The 15,254-nt window shown below is 44.2% G+C and overlaps 3 protein-coding genes across 6 annotated transcripts in view; 1 reads left to right on the forward strand and 2 right to left on the reverse strand.

Moving 5' to 3' along the window:
* Positions 1-15,254, forward strand: part of LOC6737177 (fibrillin-1) — a 109,070-nt gene that overhangs the window by 19,527 nt on the left and 74,289 nt on the right. The gene's annotated exons all lie outside the window — the stretch shown is intronic.
* LOC6737171 overlaps positions 1-15,254 on the reverse strand; it is a 58,057-nt gene that overhangs the window by 14,802 nt on the left and 28,001 nt on the right. Inside the window, exons 21-26 of the mRNA XM_039294055.2 lie at positions 12,203-15,244; positions 10,661-12,106; positions 9,890-10,564; positions 9,119-9,793; positions 784-9,022; positions 13-750 (exon numbers count right to left, since the gene is read on the reverse strand). Of these exons, the coding sequence (XP_039149989.1) occupies positions 13-750; positions 784-9,022; positions 9,119-9,793; positions 9,890-10,564; positions 10,661-12,106; positions 12,203-15,244 (14,815 nt within the window). The remainder of the gene's footprint in view (positions 1-12; positions 751-783; positions 9,023-9,118; positions 9,794-9,889; positions 10,565-10,660; positions 12,107-12,202; positions 15,245-15,254) is intronic.
* LOC27208501 overlaps positions 1-15,254 on the reverse strand; it is a 40,090-nt gene that overhangs the window by 14,802 nt on the left and 10,034 nt on the right. The window lies entirely within an intron of this gene.

Below are 15,254 nucleotides of genomic sequence, written 5' to 3' on the forward strand. Positions count from 1 at the left end.
CTGTTGTTGAACTTTCTTCTGCCTTGAAGGAAATAACATCTCCGGCCTTTACGTCAGGGATAGTAGTGAAGGGTGTCACTGATGGAGTTGCTTCCCTAAAAATCTTGTCTTGTGGCTTGGGAATATCTATTTCGTCATCGGTTTCATCGTCCGAATATTCTTTAGGACTGGGCTTATCAGTCTCAACGACCGACTTGGAACTGTCGTCTGGTTTAGCTAGGACCTTTTCGTCTTTCTTCTCAGGCGACTTTGGTTTTTCTTCAGGATGGAGACGAGATTTAACCCCACCACCTGTAACACCAGTTACCAAAGAAGTTGGGTGGCTAATAGGCTTGTCTTGTGGCTTGGGAATATCTATTTCGTCATCAGTTTCATCGTCCGAATATTCTTTAGGACTGGGCTTATCAGTCTCAACGACCGACTTGGAACTGTCGTCTGGTTTATCTAGGACCTTTTCGTCTTTCTTCTCACGCGACTTTGGTTTTTCCTCAGGATGGAGAGGAGATGTAACTCCACCACCTGTAACACGAGTTACCAAAGAAGTTGGGTGGCTAATAGGCTTGTCTTGTGGCTTGGGAATATCTATTTCGTCATCAGTTTCATCGTCCGAATACTCTTTTAACATAGGCTTTACTGACTCATTTGGTGCCTTGTCTCCTACTGAGGTTGGGATCTTATCGTCTTTCAATTGTGAAAGCGAATCAATCGGTTTAACTATCTTGGTATCCTCTGTTGTTATACTAGTGCTTGCTAACTTAATAGTTGTTTGAACTGTTGTTGAACTTTCTTCTGCCTTGAAGGAAATAACATCTCCGGCCTTTACGTCAGGGATAGTAGTGAAGGGTGTCACTGATGGAGTTGCTTCCCTAAAAATCTTGTCTTGTGGCTTGGGAATATCTATTTCGTCATCGGTTTCATCGTCCGAATATTCTTTAGGACTGGGCTTATCAGTCTCAACGACCGACTTGGAACTGTCGTCTGGTTTAGCTAGGACCTTTTCGTCTTTCTTCTCAGGCGACTTTGGTTTTTCTTCAGGATGGAGACGAGATTTAACCCCACCACCTGTAACACCAGTTACCAAAGAAGTTGGGTGGCTAATAGGCTTGTCTTGTGGCTTGGGAATATCTATTTCGTCATCAGTTTCATCGTCCGAATATTCTTTAGGACTGGGCTTATCAGTCTCAACGACCGACTTGGAACTGTCGTCTGGTTTATCTAGGACCTTTTCGTCCTTCTTCTCAGGCGACTTTGGTTTTTCCTCAGGATGAAGAGGAGATTTAACCCCACCACCTGTAACACCAGTTACCAAAGAAGTTGGGTGGCTAATAGGCTTGTCTTGTGGCTTGGGAATATCTATTTCGTCATCAGTTTCATCGTCCGAATATTCTTTAGGACTGGGCTTATCAGTCTCAACGACCGACTTGGAACTGTCGTCTGGTTTAGCTAGGACCTTTTCGTCTTTCTTCTCAGGCGACTTTGGTTTTTCCTCAGAATGGAGAGGAGACATAACCCCACCACCTGTAACACCAGTTACCAAAGAAGTTGGATGGCTAATAGGCTTGTCTTGTGGCTTGGGAATATCTATTTCGTCATCAGTTTCATCGTCCGAATATTCTTTAGGACTTGGCTTATCAGTCTCAACGACCGACTTGGAACTGTCGTCTGGTTTAGCTAGGACCTTTTCGTCTTTCTTCTCAGGCGACTTTGGTTTTTCTTCAGGATGGAGAGGAGATTTAACACCACCACCAGTAACACCAGTTACCAAAGAAGTTGGGTGGCTAATAGGCTTGTCTTGTGGCTTGGGAATATCTATTTCGTCATCGGTTTCATCGTCCGAATATTCTTTAGGACTGGTCTTATCAGTCTTAACGACCGACTTGGAACTGTCGTCTGGTTTAGCTAGGACCTTTTCGTCCTTCTTCTCAGGCGACTTTGGTTTTTCCTCAGAATGGAGAGGAGACATAACCCCACCACCTGTAACACCAGTTACCAAAGAAGTTGGGTGGCTAATAGGCTTGTCTTGTGGCTTGGGAATATCTATTTCGTCATCAGTTTCATCGTCCGAATATTCTTTAGGACTTGGCTTATCAGTCTCAACGACCGACTTGGAACTGTCGTCTGGTTTAGCTAGGACCTTTTCGTCTTTCTTCTCAGGCGACTTTGGTTTTTCTTCAGGATGGAGAGGAGATTTAACACCACCACCAGTAACACCAGTTACCAAAGAAGTTGGGTGGCTAATAGGCTTGTCTTGTGGCTTGGGAATATCTATTTCGTCATCGGTTTCATCGTCCGAATATTCTTTAGGACTGGTCTTATCAGTCTTAACGACCGACTTGGAACTGTCGTCTGGTTTAGCTAGGACCTTTTCGTCCTTCTTCTCAGGCGACTTTGGTTTTTCCTCAGAATGGAGAGGAGACATAACCCCACCACCTGTAACACCAGTTACCAAAGAAGTTGGGTGGCTAATAGGCTTGTCTTGTGGCTTGGGAATATCTTTTTCGTCATCAGTTTCATCGTCCGAATATTCTTTAGGACTGGGCTTATCAGTCTCAACGACCGACTTGGAACAGTTGTCTGGTTTAGCTAGGACCTTTTCGTCTTTCTTCTCAGGCGACTTTGGTTTTTCCTCAGAATGGAGAGGAGACATAACCCCACCACCTGTAACACCAGTTACCAAAGAAGTTGGATGGCTAATAGGCTTGTCTTGTGGCTTGGGAATATCTATTTCGTCATCAGTTTCATCGTCCGAATATTCTTTAGGACTTGGCTTATCAGTCTCAACGACCGACTTGGAACTGTCGTCTGGTTTAGCTAGGACCTTTTCGTCTTTCTTCTCAGGCGACTTTGGTTTTTCCTCAGGATGAAGAGGAGATTTAACCCCACCACCTGTAACACCAGTTACCAAAGAAGTTGGATGGCTAATAGGCTTGTCTTGTGGCTTGGGAATATCTATTTCGTCATCAGTTTCATCGTCCGAATATTCTTTAGGACTTGGCTTATCAGTCTCAACGACCGACTTGGAACTGTCGTCTGGTTTAGCTAGGACCTTTTCGTCTTTCTTCTCAGGCGACTTTGGTTTTTCCTCAGGATGAAGAGGAGATTTAACCCCACCACCTGTAACACCAGTTACCAAAGAAGTTGGATGGCTAATAGGCTTGTCTTGTGGCTTGGGAATATCTATTTCGTCATCAGTTTCATCGTCCGAATATTCTTTAAGACTGGGCTTATCAGTCTCAACGACCGACTTGGAACTGTCGTCTGGTTTAGCTAGGACCTTTTCGTCCTTCTTCTCAGGCGACTTTGGTTTTTCCTCAGGATGAAGAGGAGATTTAACCCCACCACCTGTAACACCAGTTACCAAAGAAGTTGGATGGCTAATAGGCTTGTCTTGTGGGTTGGGAATATCTTTTTTGTCATCAGTTTCATCGTCCGAATATTCTTTAAGACTGGGCTTATCAGTCTCAACGACCGACTTGGAACTGTCGTCTGGTTTAGCTAGGACCTTTTCGTCTTTCTTCTCAGGCGACTTTGGTTTTTCCTCAGAATGGAGAGGAGACATAACCCCACCACCTGTAACACCAGTTACCAAAGAAGTTGGATGGCTAATAGGCTTGTCTTGTGGCTTGGGAATATCTATTTCGTCATCAGTTTCATCGTCCGAATATTCTTTAGGACTTGGCTTATCAGTCTCAACGACCGACTTGGAACTGTCGTCTGGTTTAGCTAGGACCTTTTCGTCTTTCTTCTCAGGCGACTTTGGTTTTTCTTCAGGATGGAGAGGAGATTTAACACCACCACCAGTAACACCAGTTACCAAAGAAGTTGGGTGGCTAATAGGCTTGTCTTGTGGCTTGGGAATATCTATTTCGTCATCGGTTTCATCGTCCGAATATTCTTTAGGACTGGTCTTATCAGTCTTAACGACCGACTTGGAACTGTCGTCTGGTTTAGCTAGGACCTTTTCGTCCTTCTTCTCAGGCGACTTTGGTTTTTCCTCAGAATGGAGAGGAGACATAACCCCACCACCTGTAACACCAGTTACCAAAGAAGTTGGGTGGCTAATAGGCTTGTCTTGTGGCTTGGGAATATCTTTTTCGTCATCAGTTTCATCGTCCGAATATTCTTTAGGACTGGGCTTATCAGTCTCAACGACCGACTTGGAACTGTCGTCTGGTTTAGCTAGGACCTTTTCGTCTTTCTTCTCAGGCGACTTTGGTTTTTCTTCAGGATGGAGAGGAGATTTAACCCCACCACCTGTAACACCAGTTACCAAAGAAGTTGGGTGGCTAATAGGCTTGTCTTGTGGGTTGGGAATATCTTTTTCGTCATCAGTTTCATCGTCCGAATATTCTTTAAGACTGGGCTTATCAGTCTCAACGACCGACTTGGAACTGTCGTCTGGTTTAGCTAGGACCTTTTCGTCTTTCTTCTCAGGCGACTTTGGTTTTTCTTCAGGATGGAGAGGAGATTTAACACCACCACCAGTAACACCAGTTACCAAAGAAGTTGGGTGGCTAATAGGCTTGTCTTGTGGCTTGGGAATATCTATTTCGTCATCGGTTTCATCGTCCGAATATTCTTTAGGACTGGTCTTATCAGTCTTAACGACCGACTTGGAACTGTCGTCTGGTTTAGCTAGGACCTTTTCGTCCTTCTTCTCAGGCGACTTTGGTTTTTCCTCAGAATGGAGAGGAGACATAACCCCACCACCTGTAACACCAGTTACCAAAGAAGTTGGGTGGCTAATAGGCTTGTCTTGTGGCTTGGGAATATCTATTTCGTCATCGGTTTCATCGTCCGAATATTCTTTAGGACTGGGCTTATCAGTCTCAACGACCGACTTGGAACTGTCGTCTGGTTTAGCTAGGACCTTTTCGTCTTTCTTCTCAGGCGACTTTGGTTTTTCTTCAGGATGGAGAGGAGATTTAACCCCACCACCTGTAACACCAGTTACCAAAGAAGTTGGGTGGCTAATAGGCTTGTCTTGTGGCTTGGGAATATCTATTTCGTCATCGGTTTCATCGTCCGAATATTCTTTAGGACTGGGCTTATCAGTCTTAACGACCGACTTGGAACTGTCGTCTGGTTTAGCTAGGACCTTTTCGTCCTTCTTCTCAGGCGACTTTGGTTTTTCCTCAGGATGAAGAGGAGATTTAACCCCACCACCTGTAACACCAGTTACCAAAGAAGTTGGATGGCTAATAGGCTTGTCTTGTGGGTTGGGAATATCTTTTTCGTCATCAGTTTCATCGTCCGAATATTCTTTAGAACTGGGCTTATCAGTCTCAACGACCGACTTGGAACTGTCGTCTGGTTTAGCTAGGACCTTTTCGTCTTTCTTCTCAGGCGACTTTGGTTTTTCTTCAGGATGGAGAGGAGATTTAACCCCACCACCTGTAACACCAGTTACCAAAGAAGTTGGGTGGCTAATAGGCTTGTCTTGTGGGTTGGGAATATCTTTTTCGTCATCAGTTTCATCGTCCGAATATTCTTTAAGACTGGGCTTATCAGTCTCAACGACCGACTTGGAACTGTCGTCTGGTTTAGCTAGGACCTTTTCGTCTTTCTTCTCAGGCGACTTTGGTTTTTCTTCAGGATGGAGAGGAGATTTAACACCACCACCAGTAACACCAGTTACCAAAGAAGTTGGGTGGCTAATAGGCTTGTCTTGTGGCTTGGGAATATCTATTTCGTCATCGGTTTCATCGTCCGAATATTCTTTAGGACTGGTCTTATCAGTCTTAACGACCGACTTGGAACTGTCGTCTGGTTTAGCTAGGACCTTTTCGTCCTTCTTCTCAGGCGACTTTGGTTTTTCCTCAGAATGGAGAGGAGACATAACCCCACCACCTGTAACACCAGTTACCAAAGAAGTTGGGTGGCTAATAGGCTTGTCTTGTGGCTTGGGAATATCTATTTCGTCATCGGTTTCATCGTCCGAATATTCTTTAGGACTGGGCTTTTCAGTCTCAACGACCGACTTGGAACTGTCGTCTGGTTTAGCTAGGACCTTTTCGTCTTTCTTCTCAGGCGACTTTGGTTTTTCTTCAGGATGGAGAGGAGATTTAACCCCACCACCTGTAACACCAGTTACCAAAGAAGTTGGGTGGCTAATAGGCTTGTCTTGTGGCTTGGGAATATCTATTTCGTCATCGGTTTCATCGTCCGAATATTCTTTAGGACTGGGCTTATCAGTCTTAACGACCGACTTGGAACTGTCGTCTGGTTTAGCTAGGACCTTTTCGTCCTTCTTCTCAGGCGACTTTGGTTTTTCCTCAGGATGAAGAGGAGATTTAACCCCACCACCTGTAACACCAGTTACCAAAGAAGTTGGATGGCTAATAGGCTTGTCTTGTGGCTTGGGAATATCTTTTTCGTCATCAGTTTCATCGTCCGAATATTCTTTAGAACTGGGCTTATCAGTCTCAACGACCGACTTGGAACTGTCGTCTGGTTTAGCTAGGACCTTTTCGTCTTTCTTCTCAGGCGACTTTGGTTTTTCCTCAGAATGGAGAGGAGACATAACCCCACCACCTGTAACACCAGTTACCAAAGAAGTTGGATGGCTAATAGGCTTGTCTTGTGGCTTGGGAATATCTAATTCGTCATCAGTTTCACCGTCCGAATATTCTTTAGGACTGGGCTTATCAGTCTCAACGACCGACTTGGAACTGTCGTCTGGTTTAGCTAGGACCTTTTCGTCCTTCTTCTCAGGCGACTTTGGTTTTTCCTCAGAATGGAGAGGAGACATAACCCCACCACCTGTAACACCAGTTACCAAAGAAGTTGGGTGGCTAATAGGCTTGTCTTGTGGCTTGGGAATATCTTTTTCGTCATCAGTTTCATCGTCCGAATATTCTTTAGGACTGGGCTTATCTGTCTCAACGACCGACTTGGAACTGTCGTCTGGTTTAGCTAGGACCTTTTCGTCTTTCTTCTCAGGCGACTTTGGTTTTTTTTCAGGATGGAGAGGAGATTTAACCCCACCACCTGTAACACCAGTTACCAAAGAAGTTGGGTGGCTAATAGGCTTGTCTTGTGGCTTGGGAATATCTTTTTCGTCATCAGTTTCATCGTCCGAATATTCTTTAGGACTGGGCTTATCAGTCTCAACGACCGACTTGGAACTGTCGTCTGGTTTAGCTAGGACCTTTTCGTCTTTCTTCTCAGGCGACTTTGGTTTTTTTTCAGGATGGAGAGGAGATTTAACCCCACCACCTGTAACACCAGTTACCAAAGAAGTTGGGTGGCTAATAGGCTTGTCTTGTGGCTTGGGAATATCTATTTCGTCATCAGTTTCATCGTCCGAATATTCTTTAGGACTGGGCTTATCAGTCTCAACGACCGACTTGGAACTGTCGTCTGGTTTAGCTAGGACCTTTTCGTCTTTCTTCTCAGGCGACTTTGGTTTTTCTTCAGGATGGAGAGGAGATTTAACCCCACCACCTGTAACACCAGTTACCAAAGAAGTTGGATGGCTAATAGGCTTGTCTTGTGGCTTGGGAATATCTAATTCGTCATCAGTTTCATCGTCCGAATATTCTTTAGGACTGGGCTTATCAGTCTTAACGACCGACTTGGAACTGTCGTCTGGTTTAGCTAGGACCTTTTCGTCCTTCTTCTCAGGCGACTTTGGTTTTTCCTCAGGATGAAGAGGAGATTTAACCCCACCACCTGTAACACCAGTTACCAAAGAAGTTGGATGGCTAATAGGCTTGTCTTGTGGCTTGGGAATATCTATTTCGTCATCAGTTTCATCGCCCGAATATTCTTTAGGACTGGGCTTATCAGTCTCAACGACCGACTTGGAACTGTCGTCTGGTTTAGCTAGGACCTTTTCGTCTTTCTTCTCAGGCGACTTTGGTTTTTCTTCAGGATGGAGAGGAGATTTAACCCCACCACCTGTAACACCAGTTACCAAAGAAGTTGGATGGCTAATAGGCTTGTCTTGTGGCTTGGGAATATCTATTTCGTCATCAGTTTCATCGTCCGAATATTCTTTAGAACTGGGCTTATCAGTCTCAACGACCGACTTGGAACTGTCGTCTGGTTTAGCTAGGACCTTTTCGTCTTTCTTCTCAGGCGACTTTGGTTTTTCCTCAGAATGGAAAGGAGACATAACCCCACCACCTGTAACACCAGTTACCAAAGAAGTTGGATGGCTAATAGGCTTGTCTTGTGGCTTGGGAATATCTAATTCGTCATCAGTTTCACCGTCCGAATATTCTTTAGGACTGGGCTTATCAGTCTCAACGACCGACTTGGAACTGTCGTCTGGTTTAGCTAGGACCTTTTCGTCCTTCTTCTCAGGCGACTTTGGTTTTTCCTCAGGATGAAGAGGAGATTTAACCCCACCACCTGTAACACCAGTTACCAAAGAAGTTGGATGGCTAATAGGCTTGTCTTGTGGCTTGGGAATATCTTTTTCGTCATCAGTTTCATCGTCCGAATATTCTTTAGGACTGGGCTTATCAGTCTCAACGACCGACTTGGAACGGTCGTCTGGTTTAGCTAGGACCTTTTCGTCTTTCTTCTCAGGCGACTTTGGTTTTTCTTCAGGATGGAGAGGAGATTTAACCCCACCACCTGTAACACCAGTTACCAAAGAAGTTGGGTGGCTAATAGGCTTGTCTTGTGGCTTGGGAATATCTAATTCGTCATCAGTTTCATCGTCCGAATATTCTTTAGGACTGGGCTTATCAGTCTCAACGACCGACTTGGAACTGTCGTCTGGTTTAGCTAGGACCTTTTCGTCCTTCTTCTCAGGCGACTTTGGTTTTTCCTCAGGATGAAGAGGAGATTTAACCCCACCACCTGTAACACCAGTTACCAAAGAAGTTGGATGGCTAATAGGCTTGTCTTGTGGCTTGGGAATATCTATTTCGTCATCAGTTTCATCGTCCGAATACTCCTTTAACATAGGCTTTACTGACTCTTTTGGTGCCTTGTCTCCTACTGAGGTTGGGATCTTATCGTCTTTCAATTGTGAAAGCGAATTAATCGGTTTAACTATCTTGGTATCCTCTGTTGTTATACTAGTGCTTGCTAACTTAATTGTTGTTTGAACTGTTGTTGAACTTTCTTCTGCCTTGAAGGAAATAACATCTCTGGCCTTTACGTCAGGGATAGTAGTGAAGGGTGTCACTGATGGAGTTGCTTCCCTAAAAATCTTGTCTTGCGGCTTGGATAAATCTATTTCGTCATCAGTTTCATCGTCCGAATATTCTTTAGGACTGGGCTTATCAGTCTCAACGACCGACTTGGAACTGTCGTCTGGTTTAGCTAGGACCTTTTCGTCTTTCTTCTCAGGCGACTTTGGTTTTTCTTCAGGATGGAGAGGAGATTTAACCCCACCACCTGTAACACCAGTTACCAAAGAAGTTGGGTGGCTAATAGGCTTGTCTTGTGGCTTGGGAATATCTATTTCGTCATCGGTTTCATCGTCCGAATATTCTTTAGGACTGGGCTTATCAGTCTTAACGACCGACTTCGAACTGTCGTCTGGTTTAGCTAGGACCTTTTCGTCCTTCTTCTCAGGCGACTTTGGTTTTTCCTCAGGATGAAGAGGAGATTTAACCCCACCACCTGTAACACCAGTTACCAAAGAAGTTGGATGGCTAATAGGCTTGTCTTGTGGCTTGGGAATATCTATTTCGTCATCAGTTTCATCGTCCGAATACTCCTTTAACATAGGCTTTACTGACTCTTTTGGTGCCTTGTCTCCTACTGAGGTTGGAATCTTATCGTCTTTCAATTGTGAAAGCGAATCAATCGGTTTAACTATCTTGGTATCCTCTGTTGTTATACTAGTGCTTGCTAACTTAATTGTTGTTTGAACTGTTGTTGAACTTTCTTCTGCCTTGAAGGAAATAACATCTCTGGCCTTTACGTCAGGGATAGTAGTGAAGGGTGTCACTGATGGAGTTGCTTCCCTAAAAATCTTGTCTTGCGGCTTGGATAACTCTATTTCGTCATCAGTTTCATCGTCCGAATATTCTTTAGGACTGGGCTTATCAGTCTCAACGACCGACTTGGAACTGTCGTCTGGTTTAGCTAGGACCTTTTCATCTTTCTTCTCAGGCGACTTTGGTTTTTCTTCAGGATGGAGAGGAGATTTAACCCCACCACCTGTAACACCAGTTACCAAAGAAGTTGGGTGGCTAATAGGCTTGTCTTGTGGCTTGGGAATATCTATTTCGTCATCGGTTTCATCGTCCGAATATTCTTTAGGACTGGGCTTATCAGTCTTAACGACCGACTTCGAACTGTCGTCTGGTTTAGCTAGGACCTTTTCGTCCTTCTTCTCAGGCGACTTTGGTTTTTCCTCAGGATGAAGAGGAGATTTAACCCCACCACCTGTAACACCAGTTACCAAAGAAGTTGGATGGCTAATAGGCTTGTCTTGTGGCTTGGGAATATCTATTTCGTCATCAGTTTCATCGTCCGAATACTCCTTTAACATAGGCTTTACTGACTCTTTTGGTGCCTTGTCTCCTACTGAGGTTGGAATCTTATCGTCTTTCAATTGTGAAAGCGAATCAATCGGTTTAACTATCTTGGTATCCTCTGTTGTTATACTAGTGCTTGCTAACTTAATTGTTGTTTGAACTGTTGTTGAACTTTCTTCTGCCTTGAAGGAAATAACATCTCTGGCCTTTACGTCAGGGATAGTAGTGAAGGGTGTCACTGATGGAGTTGCTTCCCTAAAAATCTTGTCTTGCGGCTTGGATAACTCTATTTCGTCATCAGTTTCATCGTCCGAATATTCTTTAGGACTGGGCTTATCAGTCTCAACGACCGACTTGGAACTGTCGTCTGGTTTAGCTAGGACCTTTTCGTCTTTCTTCTCAGGCGACTTTGGTTTTTCTTCAGGATGGAGAGGAGATTTAACCCCACCACCTGTAACACAAGTTACCAAAGAAGTTGGGTGGCTAATAGGCTTGTCTTGTGGCTTGGGAATATCTATTTCGTCATCGGTTTCATCGTCCGAATATTCTTTAGGACTGAGCTTATCAGTCTTAACGACCGACTTCGAACTGTCGTCTGGTTTAGCTAGGACCTTTTCGTCCTTCTTCTCAGGCGACTTTGGTTTTTCCTCAGGATGAAGAGGAGATTTAACCCCACCACCTGTAACACCAGTTACCAAAGAAGTTGGATGGCTAATAGGCTTGTCTTGTGGCTTGGGAATATTTATTTCGTCATCAGTTTCATCGTCCGAATACTCCTTTAACATAGGCTTTACTGACTCTTTTGGTGCCTTGTCTCCTACTGAGGTTGGAATCTTATCGTCTTTCAATTGTGAAAGCGAATCAATCGGTTTAACTATCTTGGTATCCTCTGTTGTTATACTAGTGCTTGCTAACTTAATTGTTGTTTGAACTGTTGTTGAACTTTCTTCTGCCTTGAAGGAAATAACATCTCTGGCCTTTACGTCAGGGATAGTAGTGAAGGGTGTCACTGATGGAGTTGCTTCCGTAAAAATCTTGTCTTGCGGCTTGGATAAATCTATTTCGTCATCAGTTTCATCGTCCGAATATTCTTTAGGACTGGGCTTATCAGTCTCAACGACCGACTTGGAACTGTCGTCTGGTTTAGCTAGGACCTTTTCGTCTTTCTTCTCAGGCGACTTTGGTTTTTCTTCAGGATGGAGAGGAGATTTAACCCCACCACCTGTAACACAAGTTACCAAAGAAGTTGGGTGGCTAATAGGCTTGTCTTGTGGCTTGGGAATATCTATTTCGTCATCGGTTTCATCGTCCGAATATTCTTTAGGACTGGGCTTATCAGTCTTAACGACCGACTTCGAACTGTCGTCTGGTTTAGCTAGGACCTTTTCGTCCTTCTTCTCAGGCGACTTTGGTTTTTCCTCAGGATGAAGAGGAGATTTAACCCCACCACCTGTAACACCAGTTACCAAAGAAGTTGGATGGCTAATAGGCTTGTCTTGTGGCTTGGGAATATCTTTTTCGTCATCAGTTTCATCGTCCGAATACTCCTTTAACATAGGCTTTACTGACTCATTTGGTGCCTTGTCTCCTACTGAGGTTGGGATCTTATCGTCTTTCAATTGTGAAAGCGAATCAATCGGTTTAACTATCTTGGTATCCTCTGTTGTTATACTAGTGCTTGCTAACTTAATTGTTGTTTGAACTGTTGTTGAACTTTCTTCTGCCTTGAAGGAAATAACATCTCTGGCCTTTACGTCAGGGATAGTAGTGAAGGGTGTCACTGATGGAGTTGCTTCCCTAAAAATCTTGTCTTGCGGCTTGGATAAATCTATTTCGTCATCGGTTTCATCGTCCGAATATTCTTTAGGACTGGTCTTATCAGTCTTAACGACCGACTTGGAACTGTCGTCTGGTTTAGCTAGGACCTTTTCGTCCTTCTTCTCAGGCGACTTTGGTTTTTCCTCAGGATGAAGAGGAGATTTAACCCCACCACCTGTAACACCAGTTACCAAAGAAGTTGGATGGCTAATAGGCTTGTCTTGTGGCTTGGGAATATCTATTTCGTCATCAGTTTCATCGTCCGAATATTCTTTAGGACTGGGCTTATCAGTCTCAACGACCGACTTGGAACTGTCGTCTGGTTTAGCTAGGACCTTTTCGTCTTTCTTCTCAGGCGACTTCGGTTTTTTCTCAGAATGGAGAGGAGACATAACCCCACCACCTGTAACACCAGTTACCAAAGAAGTTGGATGGCTAATAGGCTTGTCTTGTGGCTTGGGAATATCTAATTCGTCATCAGTTTCATCGTCCGAATATTCTTTAGGACTGGGCTTATCAGTCTCAACGACCGACTTGGAACTGTCGTCTGGTTTAGCTAGGACCTTTTCGTCTTTCTTCTCAGGCGACTTTGGTTTTTCTTCAGGATGGAGAGGAGATTTAACCCCACCACCTGTTACACCAGTTACCAAAGAAGTTGGGTGGCTAATAGGCTTGTCTTGTGGCTTGGGAATATCTATTTCGTCATCAGTTTCATCGTCCGAATATTCTTTAGGACTGGGCTTATCAGTCTCAACGACCGACTTGGAACTGTCGTCTGGTTTAGCTAGGACCTTTTCGTCTTTCTTCTCAGGCGACTTTGGTTTTACCTCAGAATGGAGAGGAGACATAACCCCACCACCTGTAACACCAGTTACCAAAGAAGTTGGATGGCTAATAGGCTTGTCTTGTGGCTTGGGAATATCTATTTCGTCATCAGTTTCATCGTCCGAATATTCTTTAGGACTGGGCTTATCAGTCTCAACGACCGACTTCGAACTGTCGTCTGGTTTAGCTAGGACCTTTTCGTCTTTTTTCTCAGGCGACTTTGGTTTTTCCTCAGAATGGAGAGGAGACATAACCCCACCACCTGCAACACCAGTTACCAAAGAAGTTGGATGGCTAATAGGCTTGTCCTGTGGCTTGGGAATATCTATTTCGTCATCAGTTTCATCGTCCGAATATTCTTTAGGACTGGGCTTATCAGTCTCAACGACCGACTTCGAACTGTCGTCTGGTTTAGCTAGGACCTTTTCGTCTTTCTTCTCAGGCGACTTTGGTTTTTCCTCAGAATGGAGAGGAGACATAACCCCACCACCTGCAACACCAGTTACCAAAGAAGTTGGGTGGCTAATAGGCTTGTCTTGTGGCTTGGGAATATCTATTTCGTCATCAGTTTCATCGTCCGAATATTCTTTAGGACTGGGCTTATCAGTCTCAACGACCGACTTCGAACTGTCGTCTGGTTTAGCTAGGACTTTTTCGTCTTTTTTCTCAGGCGACTTTGGTTTTTCCTCAGAATGGAGAGGAGACATAACCCCACCACCTGCAACACCAGTTACCAAAGAAGTTGGATGGCTAATAGGCTTGTCCTGTGGCTTGGGAATATCTATTTCGTCATCAGTTTCATCGTCCGAATATTCTTTAGGACTGGGCTTATCAGTCTCAACGACCGACTTGGAACTGTCGTCTGGTTTAGCTAGGACCTTTTCATCTTTCTTCTCAGGCGACTTCGGTTTTTTCTCAGAATGGAGAGGAGACATAACCCCACCACCTGTAACACAAGTTACCAAAGAAGTTGGGTGGCTAATAGGCTTGTCTTGTGGCTTGGGAATATCTATTTCGTCATCAGTTTCATCGTCCGAATATTCTTTAGGACTGGGCTTATCAGTCTCAACGACCGACTTGGAACTGTCGTCTGGTTTAGCTAGGACCTTTTCGTCTTTCTTCTCAGGCGACTTCGGTTTTTTCTCAGAATGGAGAGGAGACATAACCCCACCACCTGTAACACCAGTTACCAAAGAAGTTGGATGGCTAATAGGCTTGTCTTGTGGCTTGGGAATATCTATTTCGTCATCGGTTTCATCGTCCGAATATTCATTAGGACTGGTCTTATCAGTCTTAACGACCGACTTGGAACTGTCGTCTGGTTTAGCTAGGACCTTTTCGTCTTTCTTCTCAGGCGACTTTGGTTTTTCCTCAGAATGGAGAGGAGACATAACCCCACCACCTGTAACACCAGTTACCAAAGAAGTTGGATGGCTAATAGGCTTGTCTTGTGGCTTGGGAATATCTATTTCGTCATCAGTTTCATCGTCCGAATACTCCTTTAACATAGGCTTCACTGACTCTTTTGGTGCCTTGTCTCCTACTGAGGTTGGAATCTTATCGACTTTCAATTGTGAAAGCGAATCAATCGGTTTAACTATCTTGGTATCCTCTGTTGTTATACTAGTGCTTGCTAACTTAATAGTTGTTTGAACTGTTGTTGAACTTTCTTCTGCCTTGAAGGAAATAACATCTCTGGCCTTTACGTCAGGGATAGTAGTGAAGGGTGTCACTGATGGAGTTGCTTCCCTAAAAATCTTGTCTTGCGGCTTGGATAACTCTATTTCGTCATCAGTTTCATCGTCCGAATATTCTTTAGGACTGGGCTTATCAGTCTCAACGACCGACTTGGAACTGTCGTCTGGTTTAGCTAGGACCTTTTCGTCCTTCTTCTCAGGCGACTTTGGTTTTTCCTCAGGATGAAGAGGAGATTTAACCCCACCATCTGTAACACCAGTTACCAAAGAAGTTGGATGGCTAATAGGCTTGTCTTGTGGCTTGGGAATATCTATTTCGTCATCAGTTTCATCGTCCGAATACTCCTTTAACATAGGCTTTACTGACTCTTTTGGTGCCTTGTCTCCTACTGAGGTTGGAATCTTATCGTCTTTCAATTGTGAAAGCGAATCAATCGGTTTAACTATCTTGGTATCCTCTGTTGTT

Source organism: Drosophila simulans, chromosome 3L (genome assembly GCF_016746395.2).
Source record: "Drosophila simulans strain w501 chromosome 3L, Prin_Dsim_3.1, whole genome shotgun sequence".
NCBI classification, from domain to species: Eukaryota; Metazoa; Arthropoda; class Insecta; order Diptera; family Drosophilidae; genus Drosophila; species Drosophila simulans.